This window comes from Harpia harpyja, chromosome 1 (genome assembly GCF_026419915.1).
Source record: "Harpia harpyja isolate bHarHar1 chromosome 1, bHarHar1 primary haplotype, whole genome shotgun sequence".
Lineage (NCBI taxonomy): Eukaryota > Metazoa > Chordata > Aves > Accipitriformes > Accipitridae > Harpia > Harpia harpyja.
In genome coordinates this window covers 87073040-87092879 of record NC_068940.1, presented here as the reverse complement: position 1 = coordinate 87092879, position 19840 = coordinate 87073040, and the positions used below count along the sequence as shown (strand labels likewise).

At 38.8% G+C, this 19840-nt stretch overlaps 1 protein-coding gene across 13 annotated transcripts in view; it reads right to left on the bottom strand.

Annotated features, from left to right (window-relative positions):
* The window catches only part of CACNB2 (calcium voltage-gated channel auxiliary subunit beta 2), a 268848-nt gene that overhangs the window by 8334 nt on the left and 240674 nt on the right, over positions 1 to 19840 (bottom strand). For 11 of the 13 annotated variants that reach the window (XM_052803758.1, XM_052803764.1, XM_052803772.1 and 8 more), the window contains 3 exons: positions 6526 to 6677; positions 5702 to 5797; positions 4166 to 4351 (listed from right to left, as the gene is read on the bottom strand). In XM_052803758.1, the coding sequence (XP_052659718.1) occupies positions 4166 to 4351; positions 5702 to 5797; positions 6526 to 6677 (434 nt within the window). Of the gene's footprint in view, positions 1 to 211; positions 259 to 4165; positions 4352 to 5701; positions 5798 to 6525; positions 6678 to 19840 lie in introns of all 13 variants that reach the window. The other 2 variants (XM_052803851.1, XM_052803857.1) reach the window with 1 other exon arrangement.

The window sequence follows — 19840 nt, the reverse complement described above, 5'->3', positions numbered from 1 at the left end:
TGTATTATGATACTAATAGTATCACTGATCTTCTGCTTTTCTCAGCAATAATTCCATTTCTTCATGGTAATGAAAAATTAAACTTTGACCTCATAATTTTAAGAGCTCGAGAATGCAGACCATTGCCAAGAAAAGCAGGAGGAGAGCGATATTATCACCTACAGAATTTCCTAACACACCACTACTATTAAAAGACCGAAATAAAAATTACCAGGTAATAACAAATCTACTCTTCACCAGCATAATGCTTTGAAATCACTGCAAAATGAACAAGTGGCATTATTTAACTTATGTGGGGGTTTCATTACATTAACCTACTTTTATTCCCAAACCACAGCCAAAGACTTTCCAAGCTTAACTGCAAAATTTTAAGAAATAGTTTATGGTGAAATTGAATTATTCTTCTCACATGAGGTGAAGAATGTCAAGACAAAGTCATCTCTACTGGCACAAAATTAAAGTAAGTTTTAACAGAGTTATACAGGCATTTGTTTGTGAGACTGTTCTGAATTTACCAAAGTTAGTCTAAAGTTTGCCCTCTTATGTTCAGAGTTGTTTAAACTAAAAATGAGGATTGCCTCCAGGGCAGCTCACGGATGTATCTTCTTTCTGTCTTTGTATTTTGTGGAAAAGAGCTAGGGGAAGGAGGAAATTTTGTCCTTCAGCCACAGATCCTGGCAGGTGGGTTTCCTAGCAACCCAAAAAGTAAAATGACAGGAAATTGGACAGGAACAATTCTGTATTTTATCAGAAACTTATAAAAAGCAACATATTTCAAATCAGCAATTTGATAAATTTGACAAATCTTCATTTTCTAAGACAACATTTTGTTCTGTAAACTTTCCAGTGACGAGCTGGGTTGCTCCATGTGTTCCTAAGTTGAAACAAATGGTATAGATGAGAACAAGGTAACAGAAACAGCGGTCAAATTTCTTTTTTGTTCTTGTTTTTATGATTCTGAAGATGATTCTGATTTGCCAGAAAACGAATGTAGTAAATGTAAACATGAATAGATGTGTTCAAGGTGAACAGGAATGACTTAACGGAGGTTTAATTATGAATGAAATCAAGTGAAAAGCTAAAGAGTCTAAAGCAATGCCTGCTTTGGACACGTAAACACATTTTTATTAGTTCACAACCATGACTGTTTTTAAGGCACATAAACTGAGTACAGACATGAAACCCTTTAATTCTCATATGGTCAAATGCCAAGTATATATGCACGTACATATATAATCGTGACTAATAAGATCTGTCATTGCTGTGGTTTGAGAACAGATGCAAAATTTGAACCCGCTTTGAACAGAATGCTACTTTTACAAACTCAGATGGATCTTCTCTGCTATGATGAGTATGCGTGGAGCAGCACAAAGAATAAATTTAGAACCAATACCTGCAATTTCAGAATAGCATTAGGGCTATTGGGATTTACGGGCAAATTCATTGACAGTAACTTTCTCTAAATATTACAGGGACACTGAGCAGGTAACGTCTGAATCTGGATTAGGGTCTGCCTTTGTGGTTCATAACCAAATTAAGGCTCCGATTTGGATTAGATTCCGCAGTGCAGGAATTTTATGGCCCAATCTCATAAGGTTTTTTGCCTAAAATGGAGAAGGTTTGAGATAAGCCCATTTCATTATTTGGGTTGTAATTTCAAAGAAGTAGGGGTTCTTGGAAAGAAGTTTAAGCAGAGTTGAAAGAGGAGAGAGAAGTCTGTGTCCACCGGGTCCATTTGGCTCGCTCCCTATTTCCACCCAGTGGTCCCTAATCGCCTGCACCATATGTCTGTGAGGTTGCTCCAGTCTTCTTTTTGGAATTAGCCAACTATTTCCCTACAAGAGGAAACCTGCAAACAGTTGTCAGGACAGTTTGCTCCAAAGCACTCCATCAGATAGATAGGAGGTGTATGGTCTTCATTGACTTCATTTCAAACAGTCCCAGGAGGCCTCACACCTTCAAGCAACTTGTGCCATGCAATGCACACACTCAGCATCATGCTATAAAAATACCACTCTGGCAGCCGGCAACACAAATCTCTCATTACAATGTACAGCTGGGACTAAAAAAACCACAAAACCCAATTATGTCTCATGGCAAAGGGGTGCTGCACTGAACCCAGGGGAGAATGACTCAAATGCTTGGCAGTGCAGATGTGGCCCCTCCAGGCCAAATGGCTGGTGGCATGGTTTTTCTCTGCAGAGCAGTCTGCAAAAATGGCACAGACATAGACTTCAAATTCTCCAAATAGAGGGTCTTAACACTATTGAGAGAATGGGTTCAGCCACCGTGACTAGAAAATAAACCCACTCTATTCCAAGACTGTGACAGGCTCAGGTTTGAGATGTCAGCTGAAAATGTATCATAGGAAAATGAAACAAAAGGAATGTAAAAGTTCTACGTTCCATAAGGGACCCCTGTTAGGTTAGTAGACATACAAACTGTGAAACTGCAAATACATTCTCATTTTTAGTCCTTAAAATAAAAATCCGTTAGTTTGTAAGGAGATAGCACAACATTCAGAAAAGTGTTATTAAAACTCTGTATACTTCCTCCAGAGAATGTGGTTAATAAAATGAGTAAGTGAACTACAAATCCACACCCAAAAGGCACAAAAAAACCGTGAGCAAAATAATAAACACATCTACAAAGCAAAGAAAGTTTATCTAGCAAGTCTGCACACAACAATACTGAATTTCATACTCAGAAATTCTTCCAGCTCACAATTTTTTCAGGGTTTTTCAGCTCTGAGGACAGAAAAAAAGGCAGAAATGAGCTATAGCTTACAGTCTCTTTTCCTGCAACTGCTTTTGAAAGCAAGAGAAGGAGATACCCTGCAAGGTGGCTGAAGCCATTTTTCTTGTTAAACAACAAACCTGCCAAGTCTGTGGTCTTCTAATGGGAAATAAATTCTTTGACACAAAAAATTGTTTTGCAAGACCATAAAAACAAAAAGCAAATCTTTGCCATTTCAATTTGGGTGCAGATATATTTTTTTTTTCTGATTTTCTAAAAGGAGACATTTTTCTTAGCTAAAGTTATGAATTTTAACTGACACAGGTATGTAACATATGGGCACATATGGAACTTAGGTGGAAATTTAGATGTAGTAAGCCATTATTTGAGCTGGGACAGATGTATTTTAACCCCCACGGTGATCTTCTCGGCCTCAAGGCGTCACGCACTATTTATAATGAAGTAGCATCTTTAAAAACTTCATTTCATGCCATGCAACATATATACAAAGGAAAGGATCTCCTTATGCTGAAAACCTTAATTATACAAAGCAGAAGTTGAAGGAGAAACGAGAGAACAAAATATGCCCAAAGTCACCAGGTAGGTCAGTGCAGAGGTGGGAATAATGCCTGTTTTTCCCAGCTTGCTAGACAGTACTCTAGCTTTCAGAACATACTGCCTCTCAAGGTCTTTCTGCACAATGTGCAGCGGGACTCGGGTTTTATGTAAGAGTTTGGCTTGAAGGAAGTATGTACATTTCACAGCAATGGCCAATGAATAAAAGAACAAAGGAAACACTGGAAGGGCCACTTTGACCTTGAGACTTCACTAATACAGTCACTCGTTTTCAACTTCTACAACTCTGCAGCCTGTGGGAAAATAGGAACAAATTCCCTGCAGCATTTGTGGATCTGGTCTGTACATAACCCAATTTGTCATGCAGGGCCTCTGGGGCTGGGATCTGCCTATTAGCGATAGTGTGCCCATCACTCAGAGAGTTACCAGAGGCTGTAACGTGCATCATATTAGCCCAGTTTTATTCCTCTGATTGGATTATATATGGCCAACTATAAAAATGCTTGTGGCTGGTATGCATATTACTGGCACAGTGGTGTCCTGGGCACAATGAAATCTTAAGTATTTCACTTCACATCACCATATGTTTTCAGTCAGGCTGGCTTAGTCCTTAGAATGAAAACCAGCCCCCTAGTCAATACGCAAACACATGCTACTGTGAATATAATAGCGATAACAATAATATGCCTGTATTTGCCTTTTATACTGAAAATAGGGAATGTATACTGAAAAAGCTCTTACTCTATCAACAACAGTAAGACATATTCAGCATATTCTAGTATCAGACTACCACTGTGCTTTGGAAGAGGAAGAAGTTGGTAGAAAAAAAGAAGAGATGGCATAAAAACTGTACCTGTAAATTAATATTTGGACCTGGGCTAATAGGAAGAGTGGCTGTTGCAAGTGTGCGAGTGAGAAGCTGGTTAGGAGGATTGCTGCTAGGTGGATGTGTGGCCTTCCAGTAGGCTTCCAGATAGTCAGCAAGGTGCTCACAAGCATCTTCAAGCTGGTTCTCATCAAGAATTACATCGAACATTTCCTGATAAAGGAAAGGTTTTAGTGAGAATAAACACCAGCTAAAGGGAGATCAGCTAGAGACATGGATGACCACACTTTCCCTTCATCAAAAATGAACCACATTTCTAATACCTGTGTTAAGATATTCACCCTTTTTTTTTAAAATGCAATTGATACAAAAGACAGCAATCATAACTAGAACTAATATTACACTTGCTAAAACAAGCCCTCATGACTTGCGCTTAGTAATGCACAGTCAATGAAGATAGGAAGAGGCAGCTTGAACGAATCTTAAAACTCAAATATCCAGAAAGAAAGGTTAAATATTGAAGTTTGTAGCTATTGGAACAAAATGGAATGGCAAGAAACGGGATTCCATATCTAGAATGTCTAAAGACTCCCCATATCTAGAAAAACTAAGAGAAAACTAAGACAAACTAAGATCAGTAACTAGTAACAGTAACAAACACAAGTAATACAGATAATCCAGTTTCCGAGTGTCATACAAATACTAGGTAAGAGATTAGTCACATGGTCTAATTTTAGGCATCTAAAGTTAGGAGGCGAGTTTCCTCCATTCCTTCCCTGGTCAGGGAGACAGAAGTCCTCCTGCAGGCAGCTTTGAGAGCCTAAGCAGGTCTCTAGCATTCTTCATTGGCTTCTTGGGGACCTGAGGAGGCTAGTCTCCGAGGTGCTTGAACTTAAATGATGAAAACATCCCCCTCACTCAGCTCCATAACTAAAGCAAATTCCCATATCTGCAACTGAACTGAACTTTCATGTTCTGGTCTCTTACCCATACTCTTGACAGTTGAGTATGCAGGTAATATTGCTCGCCATGTTTAAAACACAGCTGGGGTCTTATCATCTCCACTTTATAGGTAGAAGTTGCAAGAAATTGCTTCAGTGCACATCAACAGAAGAACTGCAGAGCTCTCAGCTATGCAGTACCCCGCAGCTCTTTGCCAAAACTGTGACCAAGAACGCCAGCAGTGATGGGCTGTGGTGACATATGCCCAAGGGGAGCTACCAAACCACTGGCCTTACCCTAAACTGCCAGAGATAAAGCACGGACACTAAGAGGGTTCATTTTTAGACCAATAACCCCAAAAGAATTATCAAGTAAAACAAATGCTCAGCTTGTTCGACTGGTGAATGTATTCAGCACACATCCTAATAACTGCCTGTGACTAGGACTGTTTTTCCTTGCACCTTTGTGCAGAGCCCAGAGACCTCAGGAGGTGTTCTGCAAAAAAGCAATAGTGAAATATGGCCAGAAGAGGGCAAACATTCCCAGAAATTACATAATTAACCTCGTGCTTGAAAAGAAAGGCACCTTTCAAAGACGAGACATAAATTAAAAGTAACTCACGGGAGGACACTGTGCCAGTTTATCAGCTGCCACCATCTGTACATTAAGGTGTTTGGCCTGAGACTTCCCTCGAGATTTTATTAACCTCTGTAAAACCTGTGAAAAATAAGACATTAATAAAAGTGAGCAGGTTCGGACTTAATGTACGTATATAACCACTTGAAATGTTTACATTTCTAACTGTCTACTTGAGCAGATCAAATTCTTCATTTGCTGGCTTCAGGAGCATTTCCCATGCTGTTTACATCCAGAACAAGCTAATTTTCATTTATTTCCCAACATCTCCTTTCCTGTTACAGGCACTTAAATGTTCCCCTCCTACTTTCCTCTGCTGCTTCTGGTTTTGTTTGTTTCTAAGTTGAAATTCTTTAATTGCTCTCCTGAGTTCTCTTCCCATAATTCATTCTTCTCTTTCAAATGCCTCTTCACAAGGCCTGTGTAGGTTTTTTCACAGAATGAAAGAGTACATTTCCAGGAGATGTTAAAGTTTACTCATAAGTCTGATATTCATTATGTGAAAATCTTTCTTTCATTTCTGTATTATTTTGATTTAACAAACTATTAGCATTACTTACGTGATTGATACTAAAGTGCAATCCCAATTAAAAAAAACATTGGAGCTACGGCACCTTTTCCAAAATGGGTTTTGCTAACACCAGAGCTAAGATACTTTTCTGATTAATAATATTTCACCATCCAAAGGGAAGCAGTAACAATATATAGCTCTGAACTGTAATGAAATTATCTGCATTTAAGACCAAAAAAAAGGGAAAAATAATAAAAAGAAAAGACTGAAACAGCATGAATATCAATAAAATATTTACCTTAGGAGAAGAAATCTTTACGTATACTATAATGGGAGCCAGAGAGGTTTTGCTTAGTTGAGCTGGGTGGTTAATGGTATCAGCATCAAGCACTACCAACTGCAGTGTCCTTGCTAATTCAAAAATCCGTTCAATTTCACTTTGAACTTCAGCTGCAGATAAGTAGAAAATTAGAGTTATGAAAATATTAAAAGGCGGTTAGTTTTAAGAAATGTAAAAATGTGGTAGACTGATGTGTTGCTCCTCCTCCGGCTGGCGGGAGTTGTTAGCCATGCACGTCCCTGGCACACTAGGGAAACGAATATGACATTAATGAGAGCATTTTGCCCCCCCCCCCCCCCGCCTTGCAAGCAGCACTGCCTGCCTCCCACCTCCATGGCTTCCTGCAATCCCAGCTTGGAAAGATACTTTCTTACAAAAAAACCCAGTCCATGTATCTAAGAAAAAAAGGAGGTAAGAATGCTTGCTGCATCACATGGTAATCTTACTGTGCCGTTGATTTCCTACATGCAAATAATTTCAGCTCATACTTTAATCTTACTTAGTAATCAATTTGCTCAAACTGGAGTGTCCGAGATAGGCATTAAGACGTACTAAGGTGTCTATATTAGCAGAAGCTCCTTTTTTCCATTTACTTCAACTTATCAAAGTTCAGGAAAACAGAATTTCCTTCATCTACTGGCCTCAGTATGGTACCACATTAAAAATTTGATTACTATGTGTAAAACACTTTAAAAAAACCCCCACAATTCAATAATCCAAATTATGCTATGGTATCCTCCTCACAACCCCAGGAGGTTTGGAAAGGTGATTTCCTGGAAAAAGTCATCTTGTCTTCTGGTAACTCATGCTCCCAGCTCCTCAGCACCCTGGCTGACTGACATTAGTTTCCAGGGCAAACCTCTCCAAGACAGATGGACTGTGCCCACTTTCACAAGTGACGTAGATGTCTTCATTCCCAAATGAAACAAAATTAAATCTTATAATAGCAAATTCATCCTTGAAATGGAATCACATTTTCCTGCTCAAATCTTGCTATAGGCTGGCTTCACAGAGAAATTACAGAAGTTGGGTGATTTGTGCAAGTCTATAAAGAAAGTTACAGAGCCAGAGAAGATTGTAATTCAGATAGGTTTCCCTTTAAAGGTTGCACACACTCCATGAACCAAAACCACATTAGATACCTAGCCCATTCAAAGTAAATATTAGAAGATAACCAACAGAAACTTCAATGTCAACAAGAGGCATCAAAACTTATTAGAGAGTTTCTTGAAATTACACTATCAGCATTTTATCTATTACACTGGCACAAGCATTACTTCTGCTTGAAAACACGGCCTATCTGATCTGGCTAGAGAGAGTTTTCTATAGAGAATGGTCTCTTTCAAAAGGTGTGAAGAGATTGATTTTTGTTATCTTAGAATAGCAACTGAATAAATTAGGTACCATGATAAGGTTGCAAAATTTCCAAGAGAGAGCAAAGCATCCCTGCTAGTCTCCATTTAGCTCAAAGTCTTTTGGTTCCAGATCAATAGGTGACTACTACAATCATTTTATAAAGTAACATCTTAAATGGCCATCAGAAAATCTCTATATGATGATCTCTATTGGAGGAGTTGACATTGTTTTGGATCTAGTAGAGATCACCTCCATCTGTCTGTAGTTACCTCCAATTTTGGCTGAGTACATGCCAATCAGTCTTTCACAGCAGAGAACATTGTGAGATGTGCATGGTGTGCTGGTATGCAAAGCATCGGTGTCTGCTTTCCTGCTTGTCAATAAAAGCATTGTGGTCCAGCTGCTGTCTGAATTACGACCACATTTTTGAAGACAGAATTTCTGATGGTTCTTGGCACATTCACAATTACATTTTCTGCAACTTGCTGCACAGAGATATTGTTCGAATGACTGAATACCATTGTCTCAGTGATTTAGTAGAAGATATCCCTAACTTAAGTCCAAATGACAACTAGAATAAACATATCAGAGATAATTTGACATACTGTTCTGATGATAGAGTTTGGATTGCTTTCCTGCAATTTGAAACCAGGCTCAACACTTCAGTCAGTATAACAATATCAGTTAATGTATCATTTTAAAACCATTTCAGATTTCTAAAAACCTTTGTTCGAGACAATTTATAACCAGCAAAATCTGTCTTTTTGCCAGTGTACCATAATTTTGTCTGGGGAAGCAGTATTTGCTACACTGCTGGAAGCACGTTTCTGCCAGTATAGAATACATCTCTGTGAACTAGATTTCCTGCCATACTTTTTGAAACAACCCTTTGCCAGGGCAGAGTATGCCTCGGTATCTTCTATTGTGAAACATGCCCAGGGCAATAATTGCAGGTAAATATGGTCCTATGAAGCAATAGCTTCCACCTGAGTCTGAAGATGGAGAGATATCTTTTCCATCAATTGAAAAGTATTTCAGTATTTATTTTTCTTAACTTGGTTATAGGAGAAAAGTTCAAGGAATTACACTGCATGGTTGATGAACTAGTATGTTGTGCCTCTACCTCTCCAGTCAAAAGTGGATGGAAAAAATGCCACAGAGATTGCCAAAGAGGTCCTGATCTCCTGTCCCTTAGAGTACTTCTTCAGCTTCTGGAAAAGCCTGCATTTTGCTTGAAATCTTCCTTGTATTCTAACTTTTTACTACAAATAAGAGTATTGCAATTACTTAATAATAGTAGCTTCTCTTATTAGATGACAAAGGTTTTATCTACTGCTGCGGTTTTGGTTTTCATCTTTATTTAGCAACATCTCTCAAAACCCAAATTCTATACCTGTAAAGACTCTTTCCCAACAAGACGCTCAGCACAAATTTTCTATCAGACTCTTGACCAAAGTAAGCAAAGAACCCTAAATGTCATGTGGAGATAGTAACACAAATGTCACTGGTAGTTAGAAAAGGGAGCCGAGAACAATGACAGTGTGGTATCTTGAAAGCAGCACAGTAATAGCTTAACAATCTTCCCACCTCTATTCATATAATCTATTTATAATCATGTGCCTTCTGATGTACTGGACGGGCGTAACAGTGAGGCTGTAACAATTAACTCCAATAAATTGTATTTGCCAATCATAATGAGAGGCATAAACATAATTAGATCTACTGTGACAATCATAATGAAATGCTGGCAGTCCAGCTACAACGCTCAAAACCAGAAACAAGCTACCAAATTTTAAAGTGTCCTTTACAATCTATTTGATATGGCCTCCCTGGTAATCAGAAAGGGAACTTATTTTAAATGACAAGGGGCACTTGACTATTTATTCCATACAATGGGGGGTCAACTCTAAGAAACAAGAACAACACATCTCCCAGACAACTTTAAATATTGCACTTTAAACTTACTCCCATATATTAATTCCAAATAGCCTTACTGTACCCTGAAATGAACAGAAATTCAGTGCTATGAGAGCACAAGTAAATGGCTTATCCTGTTATGGGGGCAGAAAAATATTCTTTACACCGGTTGGACCTTACAAGTGAATTTCAAGCAAAAAATGTAACAGTTCACCACAATAATCTCACCTAAAGTAAAGGCAAAGACACAGCAACACTGCATTGCATCTATGTCAATTCACTAAATAACAAGATGAACTACGGTAGAATTTAGGGTCACTTATACAATGCCATGGTAAAAGAACATTCTCTACTCTACACAGTTGGGGAAACACAATTCTTCTTCAAACCTGGACAGAAAGCTTCGATAGCAGCCAGGAATCACTGGGACACCCAGCCTGACAGAGCAGTGGCTACATCAGCACTATGTTTTAGGAAGACCCTGATGAGATGGCGGTTTTGTGATGGATACGCAATGCAAAACGGCCATACTTCTGGCCTGCAAAGGCCAAATTAGAACCACAAAGTATTGCTTATAGGCAGCAAACAGGTTTTGATCTTCAGCAGGAACAGTGAAGTTCACATACTGTCAACTGAGTACAGTATGACTTCAATATCCTACTCAATTTGACCTTGTCTACTTGTCTGTGGTATCGGTGGCACTGTTTTGTTCATAGAAACAGATTTGTAAATTATTACTTGGACTGCAACAGCCACAGAGACTAAGCGTTCTATTTTTCTAAACAGAGCTCCTGATATTACAGACATATAGCATGAAAAGAATGTACCTATGTCAATGCATGTCATATAAAAATGATTAGCAACACCTTGCACAAATAGCTTTCAAATAATTTTATCAATTAAGGAGAACAGACATCAGTAGCCATGATTCTTCTTATGCTAATTCTTTTAAACAAGCACACTTACTTAAAAATAATTAATCACTAAATTCCATGAACATAAAGAAATGAGTTGTTTAAGGCAGCCTCAGGAATTCCAAAACAAAGGCAAAAGAAACAAAAGTGCTATATATCCTCAGTGCCTTAAAAGCACATTGAAAGTATCACACCAAAAAACCTGCTGAGAAATGGATAAAGGTCACATCTGAAATTCAAGAAAATGAAAAAAGAAAAACAAAAAGGAAGCGATGACTATTGAGTTGTGCCCACACACCCCTTGATTAAGAAGTAAATCATGAGCTGGACTGACAGAATTCAAATTTTAAATTTTAATTTGGGAGCATGTGTTTGTCTACACATGCTTACATTGCTGGCAAAATCACCAAAGTGTCTACATTAGGTATTGTACTAACCAGAATGCAGGTACTTGGCCACAGCAGGCTATCCCAAACTACGTTAGATGCCTGTGCTCACTGTAGAGTATACAAAGCGAAGAGACCAAGATGCTACTGAGGGTGATCCAGAAAGCTACATGGTGTGTAAGCAGTCTGGAGCAAGCTGGTAAGAAACCCCACAGGTAGGTAAATGCTTGGCCTCTTTCTTGTCATCTTCCCCTTTTATCCCCTCAAGCACCGAGGTTGCTCTGGGTAGGCAGGGAGCTAACAGCGGGGGCTGGCTGGACAAGGGACAGCTGGCTCCATCCCTTCCCCAGCCAGGAGGTTCAGCCCCGTGGTCTCCAGGCAGGATTAGGTGTCCCACCCCACACCGGTGGCAATGCTGGGGAGCAGAAGCCTCCATGCCTCCCCTCCAGCATACCCAGCTAAGAAGGAAAAAGTCTTGGAGGGGAACATAAACAAGTAAGAGGGAATAAATGCTCTAGCTTAGTCCTCAGGCAATGGGCCAGAATCTACCTGGATTACAGGTGTTTTAATCAAATTTCTAACACAGTTTGGTGAGTATACTTTGATTTCCCTGGTCTCAACCAAATCCCTTAGCCACTAGCTTGTTACATAAAAAGGGGAGGGTGGGAGTGGGAGGATGACAATATTTTCCAGGGAAAGCGGCTGCATGTGTTACTCATGCCTGACAGATGGGGCTCCTGCGAGGGATAAGGCAGAAAGGAGAGGAGCATGTCTGCTGCTCTGCCTGGCGCTCCCGTCTGGGCTCCGCTGAAGGGGGGCTGTGGAGTGAGGTGCTGCAGGAAAACAGGGTTTTCCTCTTCCTGCCTGCTGAGGCTCAGTTTAGACAGAATTCAGATGGCCTTGAATGCACACACACGTCCAAGTGGTATTTACAGATACAATGTGATGTTTGGAAACCTCAGCATAACCAAGATCTATTTATAATGGACTAATACCTCCTGAAATGCAATACTGTAATTATGTGAAAATATAAAACAGGTAGTGTCATTTAAAAATACTAACTAGCACATGAAAAAGACTACTTCCTGCCCTACTTCTCTCGGCTAGCAAAACAATAGCATTCATGGAATGATGCTTCTGATGCCAGGTTTAAACTGGAAGTAAATTTTAATGGCTTATGAATGGAAAAGCTTGAAATCATCAGACTGCAGCAGAAACACGAGTGGATGAGCACTGCAGAGGGGAGAGCTGCACTGAGACGACTGCACCAGGTAGAACCACAGCCGCTCCAGAAGGTGCCACGCAGCAGCACAGCGCTGCTCCCATCATTAAGCTCCCCTACACTCTGTTGGCAAGCAACTGGGATAGTAAGACTGGGTAAAGAAGCAGTCTAACATTTATTTTGCCCAGGGGACCAAGCAAGTGTCTCTGCGTAGTTCAGAATGGATATCATCACATCAGGCTGGCACTAACTTGGATATTTCTGTACCATGTCTCATTACTCAGTGAAGTGCTATAGGCTTTTACAGCTCTGGTCCACACATAGACACTAAGCAAGCATTTCCTAGGTCTGTTGTTTTATTCAGAACAAACATAAATAAAAATGCCTAGCCTTTCTCACAGATAGGATGTGGAACCACTCCACTGCTGGCTATTCAACCCCTCCTGCTGATGGTGTGCCACTCGCAAAACATTTGCGTATTCACTGAGTGGGAGAGATACTGACTCTGTAGCCTGATGCTTAGAGTGGGAGGCAAAACACGTGGATTCCAGTTCTTTCTCCAGGGAAAGTTTAATTATTATGCAAAGTGCGTAAGACTCAGCAGGACCAACTGACAACCATCATAAAGGTGATCATAGCCCTGTCACGGAGATGGAAATTATGAGTTCATGCCTCTGTTAGTAGAGAACAGATATGAACCCAGACTTCTCTGCATTCTGGTTAAATGACCCAAACTCTTACTCTTGGATAAAATGAGGACACAGACACCAACTTTTTATCAGTTCCATGAGCCTAGGACAAAGAAAAAATACTGGATCAATTCAACCTACAGGCGTGAATAGTTTTAAGGGAAGCAAACTGTATTCTTAAGCAAACAGCTAACTTGCTAAAAATATTTCATTCACCTATCCTCATGTCTCAGTTATTATACAGTTGTCTGTAACCTTAAATATTATTCTAACACATTGCTATATTGCTTTGTCTCTAGCACGTTTTGTTTCAATATAGTTATCAATCATACATATTTCAGTGCAGTGCCATGAGAAAATATAGTGACATGTTGCTGAGAGCTATCTCTAATTTACAGAAATCACGAATTATTTTTTTCCTCCCCCATATATCCTTTGGAAACACTCAGGAAATTTCATTAAAATACTTTGCCAATACTGTACCAAAAATTATTTGTAAGTTAGAATATTGCAAAGTTAGTATCAAACCTCTAACACAGAACTTCCTGGAGAATTCATTAGAGAGACTCTGGCCTTAGATATTAACAAAATCATGGCTGGCCAGCAGGGTAAAAGAGCATTTACAGACATGTGAGGCTGATAAATTATAACAGGTTCAGGATCTTCATGCTACTTGTTCCTCGTCTGTGTGCAAAAGGAAGTGTAGCCACGTCCTCATGATAACCCAAAAGCTCTTGGCTGCTACATTACAGCATTCTGGTTCAAGGTAGCTTCAAGTTTAGCAGATTACTTTACCATATCTGAGGATTTAATGCGTGCAAGTGAGAGTTCTGGACATTTGTCCCAGCTATCTTGAAGATATAACTATAAAGGGACAATCAAGATTTTCCATAACACATCGAACACCTTTTTTCTTCTCTTTGAACTCATTAGATCCTTGAGACTTTGTAATGGAAATACACTCTTGGTTAAATCCCAGTTTTGCACTCCTGTTCCATGGCCCCTGTAAGTAGGGAAGGATTTTTATGAGGCTTAGCTAGCACTCCTTCAAGTTTATTTTTAATTTATAGTTGGGGAAGCATTTACTTGAAACTTATCATATACAACAACAGTCATTAAATTAGCAAACATGGAGAATACATAACAACATCATATATATATAATGTGTGTATATGTATAATAAATTGTTACCGTAGTTTCAAGCATTCAACTGGCTTTTCACACAGATATCAAGAAAATGAAAACACAAGTCTGAAATTTGCACTGATAATCCACTACTATTTCTTCAAGCATTTATGTTTCATTTTCAGAAGACAAAACTCTGGGATATCAACCTTATTATGTGAATGGGAGCTCTATACATTTTCTAGAGACAACTTTCCAAAGGTAGGCACTCAATTGCACATGCAAATTGGGTGCATGTAATGCCTGTCAGGTTACTGCATGTGCACACAGAAAACAAATAAACAGATTCCCAGCCATTTGACTGTAATCAATTTACCATATACATGATGACATATTTTACATCTACATTCACATGTCTGTGTTAGAATATGCAGATTAGGTACACATACCTTAGAAATTTACAGTGGAAAACCTATCTTCAGCATTTACTTGTCAAATCTCAACTTTATTTTTAGAATTACTTGAAAATAAATAAGGAAAACCAGCGAGATTTTCTAAAAGAAATACTTAGCAACACAGTACAGGATTGGCTTTTGTCTATCAGTGAGCCAGTTACGAGAAACACACGGTGGTTCTGTGAGGTACAATAAAGCACTGAACACAAAACAGCAGGAAAAGTAATTTGCAAGCTTGTATACATACCCAAAACATCTGGAAAGGGAGAGCATTAATGAAGCAAAGAATGGAAAAAGCCAAGACAATCAGGTTCTTGTACAAAGCATACAGCATGAGGTAAGGTTATAACAAGTGTAACATACACAGAAACAACAAGAAAAAGGTTTGGGTCCTTTTGATGAAGAAATGCAGCAAAAGCACAAAGCTGGTTCAGCAGTTTCTGCAAATGGCATGTGTACGTACAGAAATTAATAAGCCAATTGGGACTGATTTTCAGGTGAATGAGATTTAACCATGTACTGTACCCTGTTGGAGAGAAAAGTCTTTTCAAAATTACAGATTTCTTCTAGGCTTTTAAGGAAATGAATCAATTGCCCTTTCCTTAAATTTAGTTCCAGCATTTCACACATTAAACATATAACAGTATTGACAAGCAAACATTTCTCTTTATGTACAAAACAAGCATTCATATAGGAGAGGAGTAAGACTGTACTAAAATTCTTGGATACGTTAATTTTGCACTAGAATATTCAGTGGTAGCATTGGTTACCAATGAGTCAAATCCCAAGCCTATTTTTAACTGATGCCTTTGCAGAAGCAAACTTTCAGTCAATAGGCACGTGTAGCATTAAGCCCATTGAGACTTCCCTATAATCCCGTAAATCCAGTTCCTCATGACAATTCCTACTCCTGATTATCACATTGTTTGTTTATGCCTCCTTGACATTAATTCTGGGTTATCTATTAAATCAGTTCCAAATAATGGCGTTCACTCCACTGTACTGTGCTATACACAATAACAAACAATAATCACAATTCTGCAAGCCTATATTGGGCGATAAGGTAAGAGTTGTTCTCAAAAAGAGGTTTGTTTATTTCCCAGAAAAAAGTATTTGTTATTGATATATCAAGTATATTACCTTTGTAGTATATTAACTCATTGATAGAACACTTATTAAAATAATAACTTATATAAAAACCAACAATATATTTTCAAAAGTCTAAGAAATAGCCTTCTCTGCTGCAGTTACAACTGCCGCTCACAAGCATGAGCATAACTGAGGCATAAATCAGTAGCTTGACTGTCTAGCTGCATGAGGTACCACTACACAAAGGTGGGTGAGTAAAGGAATAGCTTTCCACTGAACCTGGAACAGGGAAGGGATTTGGATTAACATAAAGCAGTTCTGGGGAGCTATATTTGCTATAATAAAAAGCTGTTTTTAAATGATAACATATGTAGAAATAAACACATGGGTCTCACTCCACACACCCCTGACTGTTCAAGGAGGAGAGAGGCAGACAGCAACTCATCTCCCCCATGTCCCACAGCTATGCAGCCAGGGGACCGGTTCAGAGCAAAACAAAACAGAACAAAAAACCAAAACCAAACCCTGTTTTTCATTAACAAAATCGAATTTTATTGCAATAAATACCATTTTGAAATACCTGGACCAGTACTAAGTCATTGTAGATAGTCTGGACAAAAAAAAGAAAGCATAAATTTGGTGTTTGCTGAAATTCTGTCATTTTTTTTTGCAGTGATTTGGAGAAAAGGACCTATTATTCTTATTTTATACAAGGGAAAATGTAGGTAGAGAAAGCATTCACTTCCCAGAACCCCTCAGCAGACCTACAGCATATACTAGAAAAGAACTAATGTAACCTGAGTCCCGACTCAATGATTTATCTATGACTGAAAATTGTATTAGAAGAGAACATTATTTAGCTGCAAAGCTAATACTAATAATGTAGGAAATGCCAAGATAGCTCTCAAATTAAACCTTTTGTGGTCTGTATTATAAGACAGCATGCTCAGGAACATATAATAAAGTTATTTCTGTAGGGCTGTTGTCTCAATCAGTACGCAACTCCATACTTTGCCAACTGATAAGCAGCTCTGTGTGTCCTACATTCCAAATATGTGTTTTAATTACTGTGGTATGAGTTCCTTGGACGGTAGAAGATGGGTGATGAAGGGGCTTCCTCTTTATGATCAGAAATTCAATCTTGGATCCACAAATCTCTCCTGTTAAAACTGCTTGATTTACTGCCATAAAAAGTTTTGGTCAAATCACTATTTCCTGTCCTGCTCCCCTGAAATTTAAATTGAAAATGCCCTATTGTGCTTTCAGAGAACATAATTTGCCTTCCTGAAGTTTCTTGCCTCATACATTGTACAAGTTTCATAGCAAGTGAAACAGCAATTCACTGAGCGATTCCAATTCTCCACATTAGTTTGTACATTTTTCAAAAAAACTAAGGCAGAGGACTGGTGGAAAATAAGTCTGCGAACGCATAACCAAAGACTGAATCACAGCATATATAACCTAAAGATACTAAGAAGTTGCACAGTTAACCTTCTTACTGTGACTTCCTAACCTTTATTTTGCACAACTTGAGTTTGTAAACAAAATAATATCCTTTTAATAGCATTTTTTGTTGACTTATAGCAAATTCATCACACAAACTGAAAAATAAAAATTCCACTACATGGTGTGATATTGCCACTCACCTCTGGTACTTGAGCCAACTAAGTACTCACAGCAGTGCTATGTTGTCATCTTCTTTGTGAACCGCTGCTAGAAGAGGCCACCTACCATCAGGCTACAATGATATTTTCTGATTCTGAGTCTGTATCTACCTTGAGGTACATTGCAGGCAAGCAAGGGAACAGGCTCTAACACTCCTTGTACTTTCTATCTTTTGCTTTGCACAAGGGTTTTGCCATTGCCTTATAAAAGCAGCTCCCTTTTCTGACTCCAGGTTCTTTTACTGTTTCTCAGTTTTCCTCCTAACCCACTGCTACCACATCGTTTCCCTCCCTGACTTCCTTCCTGGCTGGTTTTTGTCCTCCCATGGTTTACCCCATGTCTGGAGCACAGACCCTGGAGGTACTTCGCCAGTGGGTCCAACTATCCCAGCTCCTACTCCGTAACTCCAACCTTTTCCATAATGGATTTTCACCACTTGCCTTTCTCCCTTAGCCCAGCCACCGGCTCCTCCAGCTGAACATCTTTAAAGTAAACAACTTTTTACTCCATACTTCATGCTGCACAGCAAAGTAGGGACTGACAGCTGAAAGATGAGCACCCTCCTGCTTCAGCTCTGCTTGGCTGCCCTGATCCAGTCTGCTGGGGGCAGGTTCTGCTCAGCACCATTGCTGGACCTTGCCCAGGAAGAGCTGTCTTTAAGCAATTCAGATGCAAAGCTTGGCATGTGTTAACGGCAGCTTCTAGTAATTTCATCAAGTTTTCTCATTATTTTCATAAAAAATGCCCAGAAACATGTATTGTTCAATTCACTACCAAATTTCAAAACGCTGCTAGATTATTAGAAGTATGGGAGTATTACAGGTTCTGAAAAAAAAAATGTTTTGAGAATATTTTAACATAGGTAGAATTAATTTTTGCCCTAACTTCATTCTTAAAATGACCTAGTTGCTCTCACTAATATTTCCCAAGATAATAGAAAATTATTTTATAAATCAGTTAATTTTCAGAACAATTAAAAGCAACTGAAAACCAAGGAAATCTTGGGTAATAATAATAGGCCTGTTACAAAAACCAGAGAGACATATCTATCTATCCACATATTTACATATATACATTATCACTGCCATCTTCTGGGTGTCTCCAGCTGAGGTTCTGTCAGGACTTCCATTTTAAATACCTCTATCAAAAAAATACCTTGACCCAAAGAAAAGATGTTGATGTTCTTAAGGGTAAGGTTCTCCATGAGATAAAGGTGTACACAATTTGGCTGCATTTATTTTTTACAGATTTTTTTTTGGTGCATAAGTTTTTGTGATAGCTCTTTTATATATAGGAAAATATCTTAACATGAGGAATAGATGATATGGTTTTTACTGCTGCATATATTTGTGCAGTATTGCACAAAATTGCACATGCTTTGATGTTCAGGTTGGGAAATTAATCACCATGGTTCTGTTTGTTCCATGACTGGGTGACCTCCATCCTTATTACCAATTTTCAGTTCTATTCAAAACAAGTGACACTTTATCTTTTCATTAGATTATTAAAAGACTTTGGCGACAAGACTGAAATTCACATAGAAGAATATTCTTGCGTGTAAAGATATTCATTATGTTGTTACAGTACAGATATTTGAAAACACATAAAATAAGACATACTTGGAAGCTATCAGACTACTTGCAAGTAAAGATTCACAGGCTCCACATAGCTGAAAGCAAGGGGTTTAAGAAGCAAATTTTCAAGAAAGGGAAGTCAAATGTTTTAAGGCAGGGAAGCTCATTCTAAGAAGGACAGCTATATCAGGCAAATGTTAAATATTCAAAGTACAGGTGTACTCAGAAATTTTGTTATAAAACTGATAAAGAACCCATTTAGTAGGATGAATGAGACTCCTTTCCTGTTCCATAAAATTTACAAGATTTCAAGATACAATGCTGTGTTCAGGGGAAACCAAGCTCTCTCAAAGGCTACTAAGAAAAATCTGCAGCCTTGTGAAGACAGAAACCTCACTGGAGCATTCACCTGCGATCTTGGACATTCGAGTTCAAGTTCCTTCTTTTTTGTACTTGAGCAGGGACTTGAGCTTGGGTGTCCCATATCTCAGCTGAGTGCCCTAACATGAGTACGCAGACTCCTGGCAGGATTAATCTCAGCTACCTCCAGGTGTCTACACAGGGAATGAGCCAGCGGCGGCAGCAGAACCTCAGATAGAATACACCTCGTGCTAGAGGAAAGGCTGAGGTCAGTCCACATGAGCTGAGACTCCAAACCGACCACCTTTTCCTGTTTACTCTAAGGACACCTTGGGATGACAAGCTCCAGTGTAGTCACCTGTACTGTAGATGGTGACATTTAGTTACATCTTCCCAGCTAAGCTTGTTTTCATTTCTGGCTAATAAACGTTTAATTACTTATACAACTGGACAAGCTTCAGTACAAAAAGACTCATGTAAGATGACAGATATGTATGCTATGTATCTAGCTATATAGTTTT